General features: G+C 37.5%; 1 protein-coding gene across 1 annotated transcript in view; it reads right to left on the bottom strand.

The window, feature by feature from the left end:
- Window positions 1-17,429, bottom strand: part of LOC123230493 (vomeronasal type-2 receptor 26-like) — a 29,536-nt gene extending 12,107 nt beyond the window's left edge. The window contains exons 1-3 of the mRNA XM_044656636.1: window positions 17,224-17,429; window positions 7,429-7,720; window positions 3,385-4,188 (exon numbers count right to left, since the gene is read on the bottom strand). Coding sequence (XP_044512571.1) covers window positions 3,385-4,188; window positions 7,429-7,720; window positions 17,224-17,414 — 1,287 coding nt within the window. The 5' untranslated portion in view covers window positions 17,415-17,429. The remainder of the gene's footprint in view (window positions 1-3,384; window positions 4,189-7,428; window positions 7,721-17,223) is intronic.
- Between the last annotated feature and the right edge of the window lie 1,016 nt (window positions 17,430-18,445).

Consider the following 18,445-nt stretch of genomic DNA (forward strand, 5'->3'; position numbering starts at 1 on the left):
TAACAATAATAGCAATTAAAGCACTTACACCAGAAGGAATAGATGTTGCTAGCATGTGTGTGGAAATTTAAGAAATAGTCCAGATTTAAAAACAATGGAAAACTATATCTCACACAGGAGCCAGACCTCACTATTCTCAAATTGTATTGGGGACCCAAGCAAACGTATGAATTGAGGAATCAGTGTTAGCACTCAAAACAATAGAAGAGTGGTGAAAAAGTGCAAAATAAAATCAAAAAGGGAAAATTTGGGACACACAAATAGATGGTGGGGATGTTGTAGCAAAGAATCTAAAGAAATTACAGAAGAGGATATGCAGATGAACAAAGATGTTATGGAGATTAGGAATAGAATCTATGGGATAATTAAAGCAAATAGCAGATAAACATAAATGCACTTGCAGAAGAATGGGAAGCAAACACAATGGCTATCCTAACAAACAAAGGCACAGACAATACTCAGTGCAAAGATCAAGAAACAAGAAGCTTAGACCTTAAATCCTCAATATACACTGAAAACACACTACAGACATGCAAAACCACATAATACAAATAGAAAACATGCTACAAGAACAATTACCAACAAGAGGAAATGCAGAAGTTACAGAAACAAGGTCATTAGGGTGTTCTAAACAGTTTAACGTACAAACTACTAAGCAATTCACAGACAATACAAACCAAATTATCACATGGGATGATGGGAAGGAAAAACAAAGATCTTTAGGCATGCAAGCAAGCAAGCCCCTAAAGGAATTGGTGCAGGGAAATCTTATAATGGAAGTGAGTTACTGGGAAATAACAATAATATCCAATCTAAATCCAAGAAGTAAAAAGTTTATTCCTAGAAAATCTCCAGGAAAGAACTCAATGCAAAATGTACCAAACCTGTAAACTTATAAAAAAAAACAAAGGAGCCTATAAAAAGATATGATTGCTTATAGGAAAACCAAAAGCAGTCATCCAATCAGACTCATGCAGAGACAAGAAAGAATGAAGGGGAGAAAGGAAACAGGAAACATACAGTAGCAGTAGTAGACACAGAGTTACATTTCAACAATGCAAAAGCTCTGTTGCCTATAAATGCAAAACATAACATCATGTTTCCTTCACAATCCCTAACTACATTTAATTTTGTGAGTGTCTCATATACAGTTGTAACAACTGATTGGAATGGAACCTTTAATCAAATGCAAGTTTTCCTTGAATCACACTTTGATGAGCCATAGAAAAGGATGTTCAAGGAAGCTGAAAAGTCTTTACATTTCTCACAATCCATAACAAAGCCAAGGCATAACATCAAAACCAATGATAACAACATGTAACGATCCACAATCCACAGAGAAGAGAGGTCCTTGGGCACCAGCCTAGGGTAAGTGAACTCAAGTCATGCTCAATCCAAAGGGCAAGCAAAAAATCTTGGTGGAGAGCAAACTGGGATTAGTATACATCAAGAGGAAGACTTGTGGATCATATAAATAGAAGCACCCATGATACAAATGAATAAAAATATAGAGAACAGTGAACCCAAAGTAATGATCAAAGTGGGGAATGAAATTTATCCTGCACTGATTGATACAGGGGCAACATGAAGTGTTCTGAAAACATCTCCAAAGAACCGCAAGATCATAGGGTCAGTACAAGTTAAAGATGCAATGGGTCAAATCCAAAGGGTACACAAACTAAGAGTAAAAATGGTAAACCTGGGTACTCTTAGCACAGAACATATATTCCTCTTAATCCCAGAATGCCCCTTGAATCTTCTATGTTGAGACTTTTTATGTAAGATTGAGGCAACTATCCAATGTGAACAAAGAAGGAAGATCTATCTACATTTGCCAAAGCAATCACTCAAACATCACCCATTACTGTTTCTAGGATAGACGGTGGATGATGACGAAGATCAGAATGAAGGAACCATCTTTGAAATCCCAAACATAGTGCCACAAGAAGTATGGGCCAAATATGCCAATGATATAGGGATTTTAAAATTAGCTAACCCTGTAAATATAGAGGTTAAATAAAGGATTCCACCAACAATACCACTGTACAGGCTAAGCAAGAAAGCAATTCAGAGGATAACTCCAATCATAAAGAGTCTCCTAGAGCAGAACATTTAGATTCCGACTTTATCAGAATTCAATAGCCCTATTACGCCCTTAAAGAAAAGCAAGCTAGATTCAGAGCTGAGTACAGTGGATGTTCATCCCAGATTTGAGGGCAATGAACAATTTTGTGAAGAAATGCCATGTAGCAATGCCAAGCCCAAATGAGCTAACAACAGAAATTCCAAGCAACGCAAGCTGGTTCTTGGTTATAGATCTGAGTAGCTTGTATTTTATGAACCAATGGCAAAAGAGAAACAAAATATTTTTGCCTTCACCCGGAAAAATTCACAGGGCAGGTGGCAAAGGATGCCACAGGGTTTCTGTGATGCTGGATCAATTTTTTGTCAAATCCTAAAAAGAGACTTAGAGGACATAAAATTCAAGGACAGCAGATTGCTCCACTATGTTGATGACATTTTGTTAGGTAGCCCAAACTCAAAAGTGTGCCTGAGAGATAGTATTACCTTTCTCCAAGAACTATGCAAGAGAAGCCACAAAGTATTAAGATCCAAATTGCAGTTGGTAATTACAAGTGTAGAATACTGAGGGTTTATCTTAGAAAAAGGCACAAGAAAAATTTCCAAGAAGGTAGAAGATATTCAAAAGCAGTGTCTACCAACTACAAAGAAGCAGCTATGAAAATTTTGGGGAGTGACAGGGTTCTGTACGCAGTGGATCCCTGGCTACAGTCAAATATCCAAATGTCTTACTGACTTGAATAGGAATGCAGTCTCAGAGCCTCTGAAACTCACAAGAGAACATCAAAATGCAGCAGTAAAGCTCAAAAATGCAGTCTTCACAGCACCTTCCCTTGGAATCTCTGACTATTCAAAAGATTTTCACTTTTTTGTCCAAAAGGACAAAAGCATAGTATCAGGAATATTAGTATAGATCCTAGAATAAACATGTAGACCAGTGGCCTTGCCTCCATTCTTACAAGCTTCAATTTGAACAAAGCACATTAACTCATGGTGGAACAGTCTGTGACTACAGAGGAGCATGGCTTTAGTAATAGGTTGAAAAATCTGCCAATTTTGTTAACATTGATGAATAAAAATTTAGACAATTTCATTTACTTCTAGATTGGATCCAGACATCTTGTATGTCCTGAGTCATACTGGGTCATCTCTTGGGAAATTCTAAGACTATATGTTATGGGTAAGTGACAACCTTCAATTTGGGGGAAGTTTCCACCTTGAAGAAATGACAGGACCTTGCTGCATTGGTGTATTTCTAGTAGCTACCACTGTAACTGGCACCTACTAGGCACTTAATGTTACCTGCCATGGTTGAGGCGCCCAACTTTCTCCATCTCTTACAGATTCTTCCTCTAATGTCCCTAGGAGCATTTCATGGAGGGCCCAGGCCACAGCATATACAGCATTATAGATGGTATAACTCAGACCAGACATGGTCATGTCAAAGATATACAGAGGCAGAGCTTCCAAAGAGGCATTTGGTGAACATTCTGTCTGTTCCTGCTTTTCAAATTTCTCTTCTCCCTTGAATGCTGAAGACCAAAACTCCTTAAGTAAAATATCCTCTGGGTATTTGGCAGGGTTTACTGTCCTGAGAAAGGACCTGAAGCCAGGGATCTCATTTATCATGTGCACAAATGAAAGAGCTCCATGGAAATTGTAGCCATCCCTCAAGCAGGGTCTCATGGTGATGTCCCAGTGAGATGTGGTGATCCAGACCTTCCCTATGTAGCCATGAAGAGGCTGTGAATATCTAAAGATCATGAGTGAATCTGTGTCACCATGAATGATGATGACTCTGACAGAGGATTCTATGATACGTGTCAAAAACATATCCTGAGATTCTCCATATCTTCTTTCACTGACTGGGGTCTTCTCAGTGAAAGCCAGACAGATGCCATTCTTGACCACGTCCCCTCTTAAGTCCCAAAGGAATTCCTCACCTCTCATATCGTCTGTGGTTATCAGACCTACCCATGTCCATTCAAAATGTACCATTAATTGGACCACAGCCCTGTGCAGGGAGGAGTCCCTGTTGGCCAGCTGGTAGAGAGAAGGAAACTTGGTCTTGTCACTCAAGATGGAATCAAAATGCCCATAGCTGATCTGGAGGTGAAGGAAACATGGGGAATTTTAGTGTTTGCATTTTTTATATCATTGAGCAAATTTCAAAAAGGAAAAACTATCCATAAACTTTCTTTTGTTAAAAGAAAGGTTGGTGGATTTAAGAATTACCTGATTTTATTTATAAGGATTTTTATTTTATTTTCTATTCTGATTTAGAATATATTTCCATGGTTACAAGATTCATGTTTTTCCTTTTCCTCTTCCCTCCCCACTCTCAGAGCTGACAGCTAATTCCACTGAGTTATATATATATAAATGTTCAAAACCTATTTCCATATTACTCCTATTTGTAATAGTGTTCTTCTAAAGCCAAAACCCCAGCCATATATCCATCAAACCACATAATCAATCACATGTTTTTCAACTGCTTCTATTTCCATGGTTCTTTCTCTTGATGTGGATATTGTTCTTTCTCACAAGTCCCTCAGGATTGTCCTGCATCGTTGCTTTGCTACTGATAGAAAAGTCTATTACATTAGATTGTCCCACAATGTATCACTTTTTGTGTACAGTTTTCTCTTGGTTCTGCTCATTTTGCTCTCCATCAGTTCATGGAGGTATTTCCAGTTCACATAGAAAATCTCCAGTTCATCATTCATTACAGTACAATCATATTCCATCACCATCAGATACCATAATTTGTTCAGTCATTCCCTATTTGATGGACGACCCTTCATTTCCCAACTTTTTGCCACTACAAAAAGAGTGGCAATAAATACTTTGGTAGAAGTATTTTTCCTTATTATATCCTTAGTGTACAAATTCAGTAATAGAATAGCTTCATCAAAGCATATGCATTCTTTAGAGCCCTTTGGGCATAATTCCAAATTGTCTTCCAGAATGGTTGGATCGATTCAAAATTTCAACAGCAATGCATTAGTGTCCCAATTTTGCCACATCCCCACCAACATTTATCATTTTCCTTTGCTATCATATTGGCCAATCTGCTAGACGTGAGGTGGCACCTCAGAGTTGTTTTGATTTGTATTTCTCCAGTTAGGAGGGATTTAGAATACTTTTTCATGTAGTTATTGATAGTTTTGATTTCTTCATGTGAAAACTGCTTTTTCTTGTCCCTTGAACATTTGTCAATTGGAGAATGGCTTGATTTTTTGTAAATTTGACTTAGTTCTTTATATATTTGAGAAATCAAACCTTTGCCAGAGACTTTTGTTATAAAATTGTTTTTCCAGTTTATTTCCTTTTCATTTTGGTTGTACTGGTTTTGTTTGTTTTTAATTTAATATAATCAAAATCACTCATCTTATGTTTTGTAATATTCTCTATCTCTTTCTTGGTCTTAAATTCCTTCCTTTCCCATAGATCTGACAAGTATACTATTCTATGTTCACCATAATATACTTATAATTTCTCTCTTTAGATTTAAGACATTTACTTAGTCTGAATTTATCTTGGTATAGGGTGTGAGATGTTAATCTCAACATAATCTATAACATATTATTTCCCTATTTTTCTAGAATTTTTTGTTAAATACTTGGTTCTTTTCCCCAAGGCTGGGATCTTTGTGTTTATCGAACACTATCTTACTAAGGTCATTTACCTCAAAGTTTATTTTATTTATCCACCCTTCCGTCTCTTAGCCAATACCATATTGCTCTTATGGTCACTGATTTATAGTGTTGTACTGCTAGGCCTCCATCCTTCACTTTTTTTTCATTAGCTCCCTTGATATTCTTAAGCTTTTGTTCTTCCAAATGAACAATGATAATTTTTTCTAATTCTATAAAAAAGTTTTTTGTAGTTTTATGGGTATGGTACTCAATAAGTAAATTACTTTAGGTAGGATCTAACTAGTGACTAAGACTTATCAATTTGATCTTCACTTAATTCGAGATCTATTTACCCAGCCTGAACATCTGTACTGACCACTAGCATTGCATTTCCAGTGGCCTGAAGACATTGTGAATTGAATGTTTCATAGATATCTTCAACTCAAAAGGTCCCAAACTGCTCTCATCACTCCCAACCTCTAAATTCTTCCCTATTCCAATCTTTCCCTCTTCCTAATTTACCTATTACAGTTGATGGCACTACCACAGGGGTCATTTTGGATTCCTTCCTCTCATTCCCCCACTTCCATATCCAGTCTGCTGTCTTTGTATATTTTTGTATACTTTTTTGTATACTTTTCTCTGACACTACTAGCACTCTAGTATAGATACTCCTCACATCTATATTATTTCAGTAAATTATGGTTGTTCTCCTTGCCTCAGAACTCTTCCCCTCTCAGCTACAGCCTCCAATCATCTGCCAAAGAAATTTTCCTAAATACACATCTTATCATGCCAATATCCAATAAACCACCATTGTTCTCTATTACCTTTAATGTCAAACAAAATTCTTTGATCTTAAAACACTTTACTACTTACCTTTCTTACATTTTGAGTCTTCTTACATTTTGTTGCACTCTACATCCTATACACTGAATGACATACACCATCTTTCTGTCCCTAACAAATGCCAGCTCCTTGACCATCTCCCAGAATTGTGCCTTTTTCCCCCTGGTTGATTGCCCTCCATTGAATGGTCTTACTTCTAATCTCTACCATTAGATTTTCTGCATTATTTTGAATCTCTTTTTCTCTAATAAACCTTTCCCAGTCCCCTTTAAAGCTATTGCTTCTCCCAGGGATTTTCTCCAATTTGCCCAATGGATCTTGCATAGACCTCATTGTTTGCATATTGCCTGCCTTGTTGGACTGTTATCTCACTGTATGCAAGTACTGATTATGTCTTTGCTTGTATCTCCATTGTCTAGCACATAATACATGCTTCTTAATTTAACCCTTTCTCTTCACACTTAGCCATCACCTAGTTCAGATGCTCATCATCTGCCATCTTGACCATTGGAATGGCCTCCTAATTACCTCCTTACTTCCTGCCTCTCCCCACTGGAATGCACAGAAAGTGTGGGATACTGCAACATGTGCTGAACTGCAAGCTCAGGATTTGGGTTCTCATCTTAGCTTTGCAGCCAGGGATCTTCTTGACCTTGGGAAAACTTCTTCACATGTATGATCTTCAGTCTGCTGTACTGTGATAAAAAGTTTTCTCTAGCCTACCTCTATGTCAAATTATTATTTGATATGGCATTATGCCACTGAAGTCAATCATCAATCCATTGTCTAATCATCAATGAAAAACAACTCCATTATTCCCAGGAAAAGGAATGAAGGTGGTAGGCTCAGTATTTCCGACCTGTGGAACTTTGTAGAGGTCAAACAGTGTCCCCATTTGGACAGTCAGAGCTGATGTGGCTCCTCCAATAAACGCCACAGGCTTCTGCTCCCAGCACTTGTAATTAGGGACAACCTGGCCCTGCCCAGACAGCCACTGTAGAGAGCTCTCCAAGGTCCTCTCATCACTGTGGTAGGCATTGTAGAGGTGGAATCCCAGAGAAGAAATATTTGGTAGCATTTTGGGGTCCCTGTTGATCTCCTCCACAGCAAATACCAGGGCTAAAACCTGCTGGTAATTTTTGTGCAGCCACCTGAGGAATAGAAAGTAGGAAACTGAGAGCAAAATATTCAAAGATAATCCATTAGAATCAAGCAACATGCATTTATGAAGCATTTAACATGTGGCAGGGTATTTGCTTTGGTAGCACATATAATAATATGTGTCAGATACTATTCAGAATGCAGGGGATACAAAGAAAAGGAACATTTTTAGCCTTCAGTAGCTTCCATTCTAATTGAAAAAGCAACATGTAGATAAATATGTACATAGAAGACAAGTTCAGAATAGATGGACCTTACAGATGTTGACACTTAAAGAATTGTTGGTAAGATGGAGAATTAGGAGAAGTCTCTTTCTGGAAGGCATCTTTTCATCTTAATCTTGAAGGAAGCAGGTATTCTAAGAAGTGGGTATAAAGATAAAGATCAATCCAAGCATGGGGATCAACCAATGCAAAGACATGGAAATGGAAGAGGGTGAAGAACATGGACTAAGTAAATATTGGGAAACTGTAGAGTACATAGAAGGAAGTAACTACACACAAGAATATTGGAAAGATGAGAAGGACTGAAACTTGAAGAGATTCTTATTTCAGAGATATGTTTATGCTTTTTGCTAGAAACAATTAGAAAGTCACTTAAGATTTTGAATAGTATGATATAGTAACTTTTGTGCTTTAGGAAAAACATTTAAGTAGGCATGAGTAAGTCAGTAAATGAACAGATGTTAAGTTACACCAAATGTATTTCAGGATCTTTGATAAGCAAAGAAAATTGAAAAAATGGCCAAAGACCTTGCCTGCTTTCAGGAACTCACAGTGTAATGTGGGAGATGATATTCAATTAACTACAGACAAACTATGTATAGCACAAATTGTATAAAGTTTACTCTTAGAGACAAAATAAGAGGTTTCTGAAAGGATCCTCGCAAGGTATGATAAGTGAAGGAAGGCATTACAGAAAAAAGACATGCCTAACCACATGAAGTTCAAACCCTAAGGTCTGAGATCTCAAACAACTCATTCCAGGTGAGTTTACAAGAGGCAGCTCAAATGCAGTCTTCTACAGGAAGTCTTTCAACATCTCTCTGACTGCTTTTGCCTTCCTTTTGAGAATACATATATAACATATTTTGTTATTTCCATATTGTTTCCCTCATAAGAATGTGAACTCCTTCAAGGCAGAGAGCATGGTTTTCTTTTTTTGTATTCCAAGGATTTAGCATGATTCTTGGCACATAGTAAGTGTTTAATAAATGCTTACCTGACTGACACTAGTTTCCACTGTGTCATTCATTCTCTTATTGAATTCTTTGTATAATTTCACAAGATTAAGGGTAGTTTGTTCCCAGCTTACTTATATCACAGTAGGCCGGTAGGTGGCAAAATAGAGCTCTCAACTTGGAGTCAGAAAGACCATTCTTCCTGAATTCAAATTTATCCTCAGACTTACAGACTTACTAGATGTGTGCTCCTATGCAAGTCATTTACTCCTGTTTACCTCAGTTTCCTCATCTGGAAGGAAAAAGGAGGTGGCAAATCACTCTAGTATCTCCACCAAGAAAACTCTGAATGGGACCACAGAGAGTCAGGTATGACTCAAAAATGACCAAACAACCAAAGAGTTACAACCTGGAACAGAAATAAGCAGAAAAATTGAAGTTTTCCCTCTAAGGAGCTTGAATACAAGAAGAAGAATAAAATAATGAATGTCAGTCTTAACTAGAAATGACTTAGTAGTCAACACCAATTTAGAAATGTCATATTAAATTTGATTTGCATATCTGCTTTTAAAAATAGTAAATCTTTAAACAAAAGGTCTTATTTTTTTATGTCAGAGCCTCATGGATTTTTTTCAGATTCATTCTTTAGACTACTATTTGCAGTGTCAAGTACAGGATTTAGTTAAAGATAGAAATATCAAAATTCATGCAAAAACTTAAACCTTCTGGTTTCAGGTGAATTATGGATTCCCAGTTTGCTGCTTTTCCTATAGCTTTGTTGGTATTATGACTAGAACCATAAGGTTTCATCTGACTGTCCCCATATGACTTAGGTATTGGAAATAGAAGATGTAATTGGTGGCAGTAAATTGCAGGGAGATCTGTTTTGAAAAAGATATTATCAGAAAATCTGAGTCTTTACAAGTAACTTGAACCAAAGATTCTCTGAGAACAGGCCCATTCCAGAAGACCCAAGTGGTGAAGTTTTCAGAAAGCATCTGATTATATCAGGAGGAAATGTTTTCAGAAACCAGATGACTGCAGGAGAATCTGAGCCCTAAGATATTATGTGCTGTTGAATAGGATATTGGAGGTGGAGTGGAGTTAGGATGGTGGCTAATGTGGTGCAGAGAGGGTGCATAACAGCTTTGCAGGTTTTGCTGCAGAGTTCTTCTGTCAGTTGATAATGGGTTTAGAATCTTGGGAAAGTCAGTTGGCCCTGGGAAACTCTTGGAGAGAATCAGCGTCAATCTGAGCTCCTTCTTTGGATTGAAACCTGGCCTATATGTGCAGATTATCCTTTAAAATTTGTTAGTTTAGCTAATTCCTTTTAATCTCTCCAGCCTTCCTTATTCCCACCTTCATTTTCCCTACCTGAATGTCTGAGAAGTTTTGAAAGGAGAGTAGATCTGAGTGTTAGTTTCAAATATTGATAGTTTAGTCAAATAGGGTTTACCCTTGTTACAAATTTATCTATTGAATCATTGTATCCAGATTTCCTACCCCTTTTTCTACAAACCCTCTCAGGGCTGAGTAGGTTGGTCCCTACTTAGTCTCACATTCCTGTCTCTCTTTCCCCACCTGAAGCTTTCTCTAGGCGGCTGTTAGGGTTACCTAATATCCTCTATCCTTCCAATCAACCCTAGAAAACAATAAACCCCGTTTGTCTTTAATCAAAACCCTTTGGCTACTTCATTAGTTGATTAATAAGTGAGGGAGGAGGAGAGAGAGGAACAGCTTTCTCTCTGGAGTTTGAGGATACATCTCTGACTATCCTTCCATAGCAAGTTTTAAAAAGTGCTTCAGAAACACAGAAGTTCAAACTCAACAACAAGATGGAGCCACAGGGCTCTCCTGCTGAATAAAACTTGAAAGGTAGGCAGAGATAATCAATTTCCATGGTATAGATCACAACCAGAAACAAGACTGGACTAGCCAAACCCTCCACCCCAAACCCCCAACCTACAATGCTGAGACCTGTGATTAGATGGGGCTGACTTTAGGATCCTGGGGCAGGTATTAAAATCACAACAGAGTGCCTCACATGAACCACTTAATATCCCAGGCTCCGACAGCAGCAAGCAAGGAGAAACAGAGGAGGGGCACCTGTCTGGGCACCTTTAGCCTCCATGGATGGCTATGGTAAAGATTTGGCCAGGGCAGGTTATCTCAACTGGCCTAATTCAGTACATCAGCAGAGGAGAGAGAAGACTGAAGATTCAGGCATAGGACAGAGCACCTAAAAGGGCCTAATCCAGTAACCCAGCAGATGGCCTAGCTTACAGTCCTCGGGAAAAAAGAGAGAAAAAGAGTAAACAACAGAATAAAAGAAGGTAATGATTGAATAGTTCTAAGGGGATAAAGATCAGAGAACAGAACAAACAGAGGATGACTATATCCAAGGAACTTCAAGAAAAACCTCAAGAAAATGGAGAATTGGATTTAGGCTCTGGAAGAGCTCAAAAAAGAATTTAAAAATCAAATAAGACAGATTGAAAAAAATGGGAAAAAGAAAACAACACTTTAAAAAGCAAAATAAGTCATCTGGAAAAGGAGGCACATAAATCAAAGGAAGAAAGCAGTGTATTAAAGCCAGAATTATAAACTGAAAAGAGGCAAAAATTCAAACAAAGAAAAGAACAACTTAAAAAGAAGAATGGACTAAATGGAAAAGGAAGATCAAATGGTCATGGAAAAAATTCCGTGTTAGTTTTTAAAATTTAGAATTGGGCAAATGGAAACTTCATGACACATCAAGAAACAATAAAATGAAATGAAAAGAATGTCTCTCCTGGATGTTTTTTCACATGACCTCAAAAATAAATCCAGGGGAGACAATTTAAGAATTATTGGACTACCAAAAAGTCATGATAAAAAAAGCTTAGACCTCATACTACAGGAAATTGCCCTGATATTCTTGATCAAGAGGGTAAAATAGAGATTGAATGAATCCTCAGATCTCTTCGTGCATTAAATCCCCAAATGACAATTCCAAAGAAATGCTATACCTGAGTTCTAGATCTCCCAAGTAAAGGAGAAAATATGGCAAATAGCTAGAAAGAAAAAATTCATATATCATGGAGCCCCAGTCAATATTACACAGGATCTTGCAGCCTCCACATTAAAGGATCAGAAGGCTTGGAATATGATATTCTGGAACATAAGGGAACTGGGTTTACAACCAAGAATCAACTATCCAGCAAAACTTACTGCATTTTTTTCAGGAGAAAGTACAATTATTTCATAAAATAGAAGATTTCCAAGCATTCCTGAAGAAAATACCAGGCTTAAACAGAAACTTTTATGCCCAATATAAAATTCAAGAGAAACATAAAAAGGTAAATAATAAAGAGAACAAAATTTAAGGGCTTCAATGAGGTCAAATTGTTTATATTCCAAATGGAAAGATGACATCTGAAACTCTTCATAATTGTTATCATTATCATAGTAGTTAGAAGAAGTATATATAGAGGATATGATAGCAAGCTGTTTAGGATGATATATAAAAAATAATGAAAAGGATATTGGAAAAGAGTTACTAAGAAAAAGACTGAATGTTCATCTTTCCTTTTCATTCCTCCCCCATGCATAAATGCCTCAAATTCTTATCTTCTGTCAGAATGAATACCAAGTATTGATTTCAAGGCAGAAGTTGGGTAAGGGCTTGGCAATTAGTATTAACTGACTTGCCCAGGGTCACACAGCTGGGAAATGTCTGAAGCCAAATTTGAATCTAGGGTCTGCATCTCTTGTTTTGGCTTTCTCTCTACTGAGATACCTACCTGCCCCCACAGCTCTCTCTTTAAAGCTTACTTCCCAAATTGATTGGTCTATCTCTCTCTTTCCCAATAAGTCAATTTTTTTTACAAAATTCTTTTCTTTATTGGATTTTTTACCTCTTTTTCCAGTTGGCTAATTTAGCTTTTTAAGCTGTTTTTTTCTTTTTGCATTAATTTCATTTCCTTTCCCCATTTTCTGACTTTTATTTAATTTTTAAAATCCTTTTAAGTTCTTTCAGAGCTTGTGCCAAATTCCCTTTTTTTGGAGTTTTGCTTGTGTTTGCTGGGATCTCTGCAACTCCTGTGGGTTCTGTGTTTTGATGACTCTTCCCATAGAAATTTTTGAGCTGTAAACATTTTGTTTACTGTTAATTTTCTAAGCACTTTTTTGCCTGTGGACTAGGACCTCTGAAAGCCACTTACTGAATCTGTCTCCTCTGCTGCTGGCTTCTCCATTGTGAGCTATTATAACATGGCACTAGGTCTGTACAGCAGCAGGGCAGGCTGAAAATATCCCAGTGCTATGGACTTCTTGGCATCACTGTGGGTTGGTGTCAAGGTCTGGGACTTTAAAGGGTGGGTCTGAGGTGCCCTTTTGCTTGTATAGCCTGTGTTCCAGGATCCTGATGTTGGTCTATCATTAATTTTGGAAGCATGTGCAGTATGTTTGTGTGTATGGGGGGGGGGGCAGTCCATTGGACAACACTTCTCTGTGTGCAGATTTGCTTCCAGTTCCCCCTTATCCCATGAACATCAACTCTCTTTGATTACATTTCAAGTTGTGTTCAATGGGAGGGCCCCCTTACATCTCCTTGTTTGTTTTTGAGTCCTGTCATTTTGAGATGGTTTATAAAGATTGGTTTGGAAGGATTGTCAGAGTGGTTTAGACTTTTATTGCTACTAAGCTGCTATTTTGACTCCACCCTCCCCTCTTTCAGTATTCTACATTCTGATCTCTCTTTCCCTTTTCACATTATTCCAATATGGGAAGACCATCTAAGCCACATTATTAACTATCCTTAAAGAAATGGTTAGTGCCTTCAGCTCTTTTGTATCCTGATGATTTGATTCTGATAAGAGAAGAAACCTGGTTTCACTTCCTAACTGGCATATCAGCGAGTGATTCTTTTAATAAATAATGTGTCTTGTTGAATCATGGAGGGAATGTGAAAAGTTAAAAATTAATTTTACCTCTGATTTTGATTATATTTTAATGATGTAATCGATTCAATCCCTCATTTTGTCAAGCTACTTTTCTGTATTCTAGAGTCTTGCAAGAGTATATTTCCCTCCAAGACAGTGTAAAGGTGTAATTGAAAGAGAATGTTGTTATCACACTTGAATTTAGCCCCTTGGACATCTGCTTGTTTTCTGTTAACCTCAACTGGAATATCTTAATGGGATCCCTCAAAAGACATGTGAGCTGTACTACAGTTAAAGGAAATTTAATGTCTCTCAAAGTAACAATAAACCTGGGGGTATAAAGAATGAGAAGAGGCACATGAGTTTCATAAAACAATATTATTTAATTGTCAGAAAGTGGCCTGATTAAACATACTTGACAATGAATCCACTTTAATTAGTTGTAATGTTTCAAAAGTACACATATCCACTTCCCACATGCCCACTTGTAAAGAAAAAGATGATCTCTTTTTCACTGGGGTCACTGGATTTACTTAAATGCAAGTTTCACTCACTTTGTTAACAGTTATACCTATCATTTTTCATAAACTTATTTTACTAAGAATATATTCCTCAGTTTACCTTTATTGCATTTACTTGCCATGGTATGAAGTAACTCATAACATCTGTCATGTGTCAGGTACTGTGCTAGAGCAATAGAGAAACAAAGAAAGGCTAAGGACATTTCCAAATTTTACAGAGTTTATAGAGCAATGAAGGGAGAAACAAGCAAATAATTCTGTATAAGAAAGCTAAATGTAGTAACATTGAAGATAATCAACAGCAGGAAGGTATGAACATGTAGGGGGAAAGGATAGAGAGAGAGGCTACTTGGAGGTGGTAGGATTTCAGCTGGGATTTGAATAAAATCAGAGAAGTAATGATGTAAAGTGGAAGAGGGAGAGAATTAGAGCAATGGAATACCCATACTCAAGAGATGTAGTGTCTTGTTTGAAGAATACCAAGAAGGTCACTATCACTGGTCATCTTAGAGACTCTGGGAGATGCAAAGTGTAGGAAAACTAGAAAGTTAGGGGAGAAGGTTATGACAGTTTTTAATGACAAACAGAGGATTTCCTATTTGATCCTGCAGATCACAGGGACTTCATGGTATTTATAGATGGTTTTAAAATTTATGATGTTAACTTATTAGGAAGATCAGTATTGCAATAGCAAATAATAGGCTGTGGAAGGTCATTGAGAGAAATAGGGTGTATAATAAATCTTTTTATCAGGACCCCATCAAAGTTGATGTTGTTGACAGGGTCATACATTGACTCCCTTTGACCTGAAAGGATCAGGTCAGGTGATGGATTGCTTATATGAGATAAAAAACCAAACCCCTCTCGAATGACTCTTCTTTATTGAAAACATATTAAATTAGTTTTGAAGACAGCCTCAAGTATTATAAAATGACTCTGAGTAATCCAGCAGTTAAGAGGTTCACAGTTTCCCTCCAAGATAGAAATACAGAAAATTAAACTGCCAGGCCTTTTGAAACTGATACTAGACAGCTAAGGTAAAAATCTGACAAAGTTAGACAAGACTTCATCCAAGCAGGTGCTTTCCTCCCGATAAAGTATAAGACTCAGCCTTAAAACCTTTTCACATCCAGCATACCCTTCATGAGAAAATCTTTTTATAATATATGCCAAAAGTGAGGTAATTCTGTAACCATAATGTGTCTACGTAGCAGCAAACTCCTTTGTGCTTTGTGTGATTTGAGTTTTTTAATACTGCATAAATAAACTCCATACTCCTTATCAGGAGCAGCCATGAGCTGACAGACAGCCGGTCTCCCACTTTCTTTCTCACCTAAACCATCCTTATCAGATTCCTGGAGCTGTTGGATAGCTTTCAACAATAGGCTATTGCTTTTAAAGCCCTATTTATTCTAGTTACAACCTTTCTTTTTTGGGTAATTAGACATTTCTTCTCCTTCTTTAACATGACTGAAGAAATAGAACAATGATATCTGTAAACATTATATTTATTCTGGAGGTATTTTATATATAATAAGTGTCTCCTTCCTTAAAATATAAACTCCTGGTGAGTCAGGATAGCTATTTTGCAGGGCTTATATTTTCAGCTATTCCGAGAGCAGTTCCTGGAACACAATAGATGTTGAGGGTACACTTGTTGATCAATTGATTCTCCAGGCTAACAGTTCTCATATTCTTTTTCTTTTAAATAAGAAATTCGATTGTAAGAACTTTTCCTCTCCATAAACATAATCTTTCCTCCTCTTGTCTATGATTCAATAAGAACAGAGGTTTTGCTGGAACTTTGAAAAAAAGACCTCCATATGTGGAGGGAACTGTATTCTCTACCTCCAGCAATTGACTGGAATTAGCTCTGAGCAGTATATAAAAAATAAACTTAAAAGGCAAGGAAGGAGAAAAGAGAATCAAAGAATAAAATCAAAACACTCCAACAAATACACTTTCTTTTCATATTTTGATTGATGAATGAGGATCTACTTAGTAAATAGATCAAAGCAGTGTTCAGAGGGAAAACCACAAATGGACAGTGACTAATGGATAAAGGGACATAAAGGCTGAAACTACCATGAAGAAGCAGGGACTCATAAGTGAGAGTCCAGTCTACTTTGCCCCATTTTGATACAAGTTTTCTCTCTTATTCACCTCCACTTTCCTGGCCAAGTAAAGCTGTTAATTCTGTGAGTATCAAGCTGTTTCACCATTGCAAGCCTGGGGCAGGAACATCCCCACTGAAGAATCTTGATTTGGAAAACCAAACACTGGTTCCTCATTCAAGATGCTTGTCTATTTCTCTCTTAATTTTAAATTTCTATACGTATTCTGTGTTATCTCATATACTTCCAATTGCAACAAAGTCAGAGTAAATCTTGAAATGGGACCATGAGAGTTCTGTTCTCAGTGCTCCATGAGACCTAAACATAACAGCAAATGCTCCCTCAAATCCTTGGAATGTAGGAGTTACTTAACAGAGGACAAATCAGAGGCCCTGAGATGCTAATAACAATATCAACAATAATTTTTATTATTTATGTAGTTTATTAAAGATTTTGCAAATAATATCTTATTTAAGCCACCCAAATGTTTTGGAGGTAGACGATATTACCTCTATTTGATAGGGAAGGAAACCAAGATGAATAGATGTTAATGTGGTCCTTTGAGGTTTACAAAAGGTGTTTCATATAGTCTTATTAGATCAAACTAAGACTTGTGCCAAGCAGTGGAATCATGAACCTAGAGCTGATAGGAATACCAGAAAGAACGTTGGAAGCAGTAGACTGGTGCTCCTTGTCTCAGGACCTTTTGTAATCATCACATTAAAAAGATCATTTATGAGTTAGAAAGGCACTTACTTGTAATCCCTACAGCCCTTGTCAGGATCGCTCTGAAACATTTCTGCTCCTCTCACACTGCTGACTTCAATGGAATACAGGGTGAGAAAGTTCCCAATCACTACCTCCCCATCTCTGGTAAGGATGGGACTGGTTTTTGGGAAACAAAGAGGCTTCTCTGTCTTGTACATAGATGACAGCTGTGTGAGCATTATCGGGAGGAGAGGAATTATGTGGGACAACCTTCTATGAATATTGGGCAGCATTACTATGAACATAAGTTCAAGTCCTAAGCCTGAGGGGCATATAATACTGCCTAACACTAGCGCAAAGTTACCTTCTTGAGTCTTATTCTAATGGTCAGCTGTCCAGCAACTGAAGCAATACCCTTGAATGCTAAGACCTATTTTGTATGCCTAAGGAACCACAAAGGTACATGAGGCAGGCTTATGTCTTTGGCAGTGATGACAGGAGGGAAGTATTTAAGCATTACTGGCTCTTAGACTGAACCCTTTTCCTCTTGTTCTTGTTTTCCATAGTGGACAGGTGTCTGGATTTTCTGTTACATCAGCCCCCATCCTCACCCAGGAAGAAGCTCTGGGGATCAGCTCAGCCTAAGGCATCTCCAGATTTGTCTTTGAGTCTAAGGGGAGAACCAATATAAGCATGATAAATATGTTTTGCAATCTCCTTCCTTTTTCCTAGAAGAACTCAAGGGATCAAAGCAACCTTACATTTCTTAAGGTGCTCATTTTCTCTGTAAATTTTCTTCCTGCTCAGCTGGTGATCCATATGTGTCCCTGTATCATCAAGGGGCTACATGGACTCTAGACTTGACATGTGCTCTTACATCAGATAATATTTTCTCTGAGGTGATTCTGAGCATCAGGCTGGAGTAAGTGTGAAGTGATAAGATCACAAACTCTTGGTGATGGCAGTCAGGCCAACAGCCTACAAGACATGGTCTTTCTGTACTCACCCTTGTAATAATGTAATACTTAGAGAGCTGTAAAGCTTGCAAAGCATTGGATGTATTCTCTCATTTGATTGTCAGAACAACCTTGTAAATTAGGTGCTATTGTTATCTCAATTTATGGATGAGGAAACAAAAAGGCACAAAGCTAATAAGTGTCTGAGCAAGATTTCAATGGAGTTTTTCCTGACTCTATGTCTAACGCTATTAATATGATACTAGCTGACTTCCACTTGTGTATACCTTTGGCTATGCAGTCCAAGCCTGACA

The sequence above is a fragment of the Gracilinanus agilis genome, chromosome 1 (genome assembly GCF_016433145.1).
Source record: "Gracilinanus agilis isolate LMUSP501 chromosome 1, AgileGrace, whole genome shotgun sequence".
NCBI classification, from domain to species: Eukaryota; Metazoa; Chordata; class Mammalia; order Didelphimorphia; family Didelphidae; genus Gracilinanus; species Gracilinanus agilis.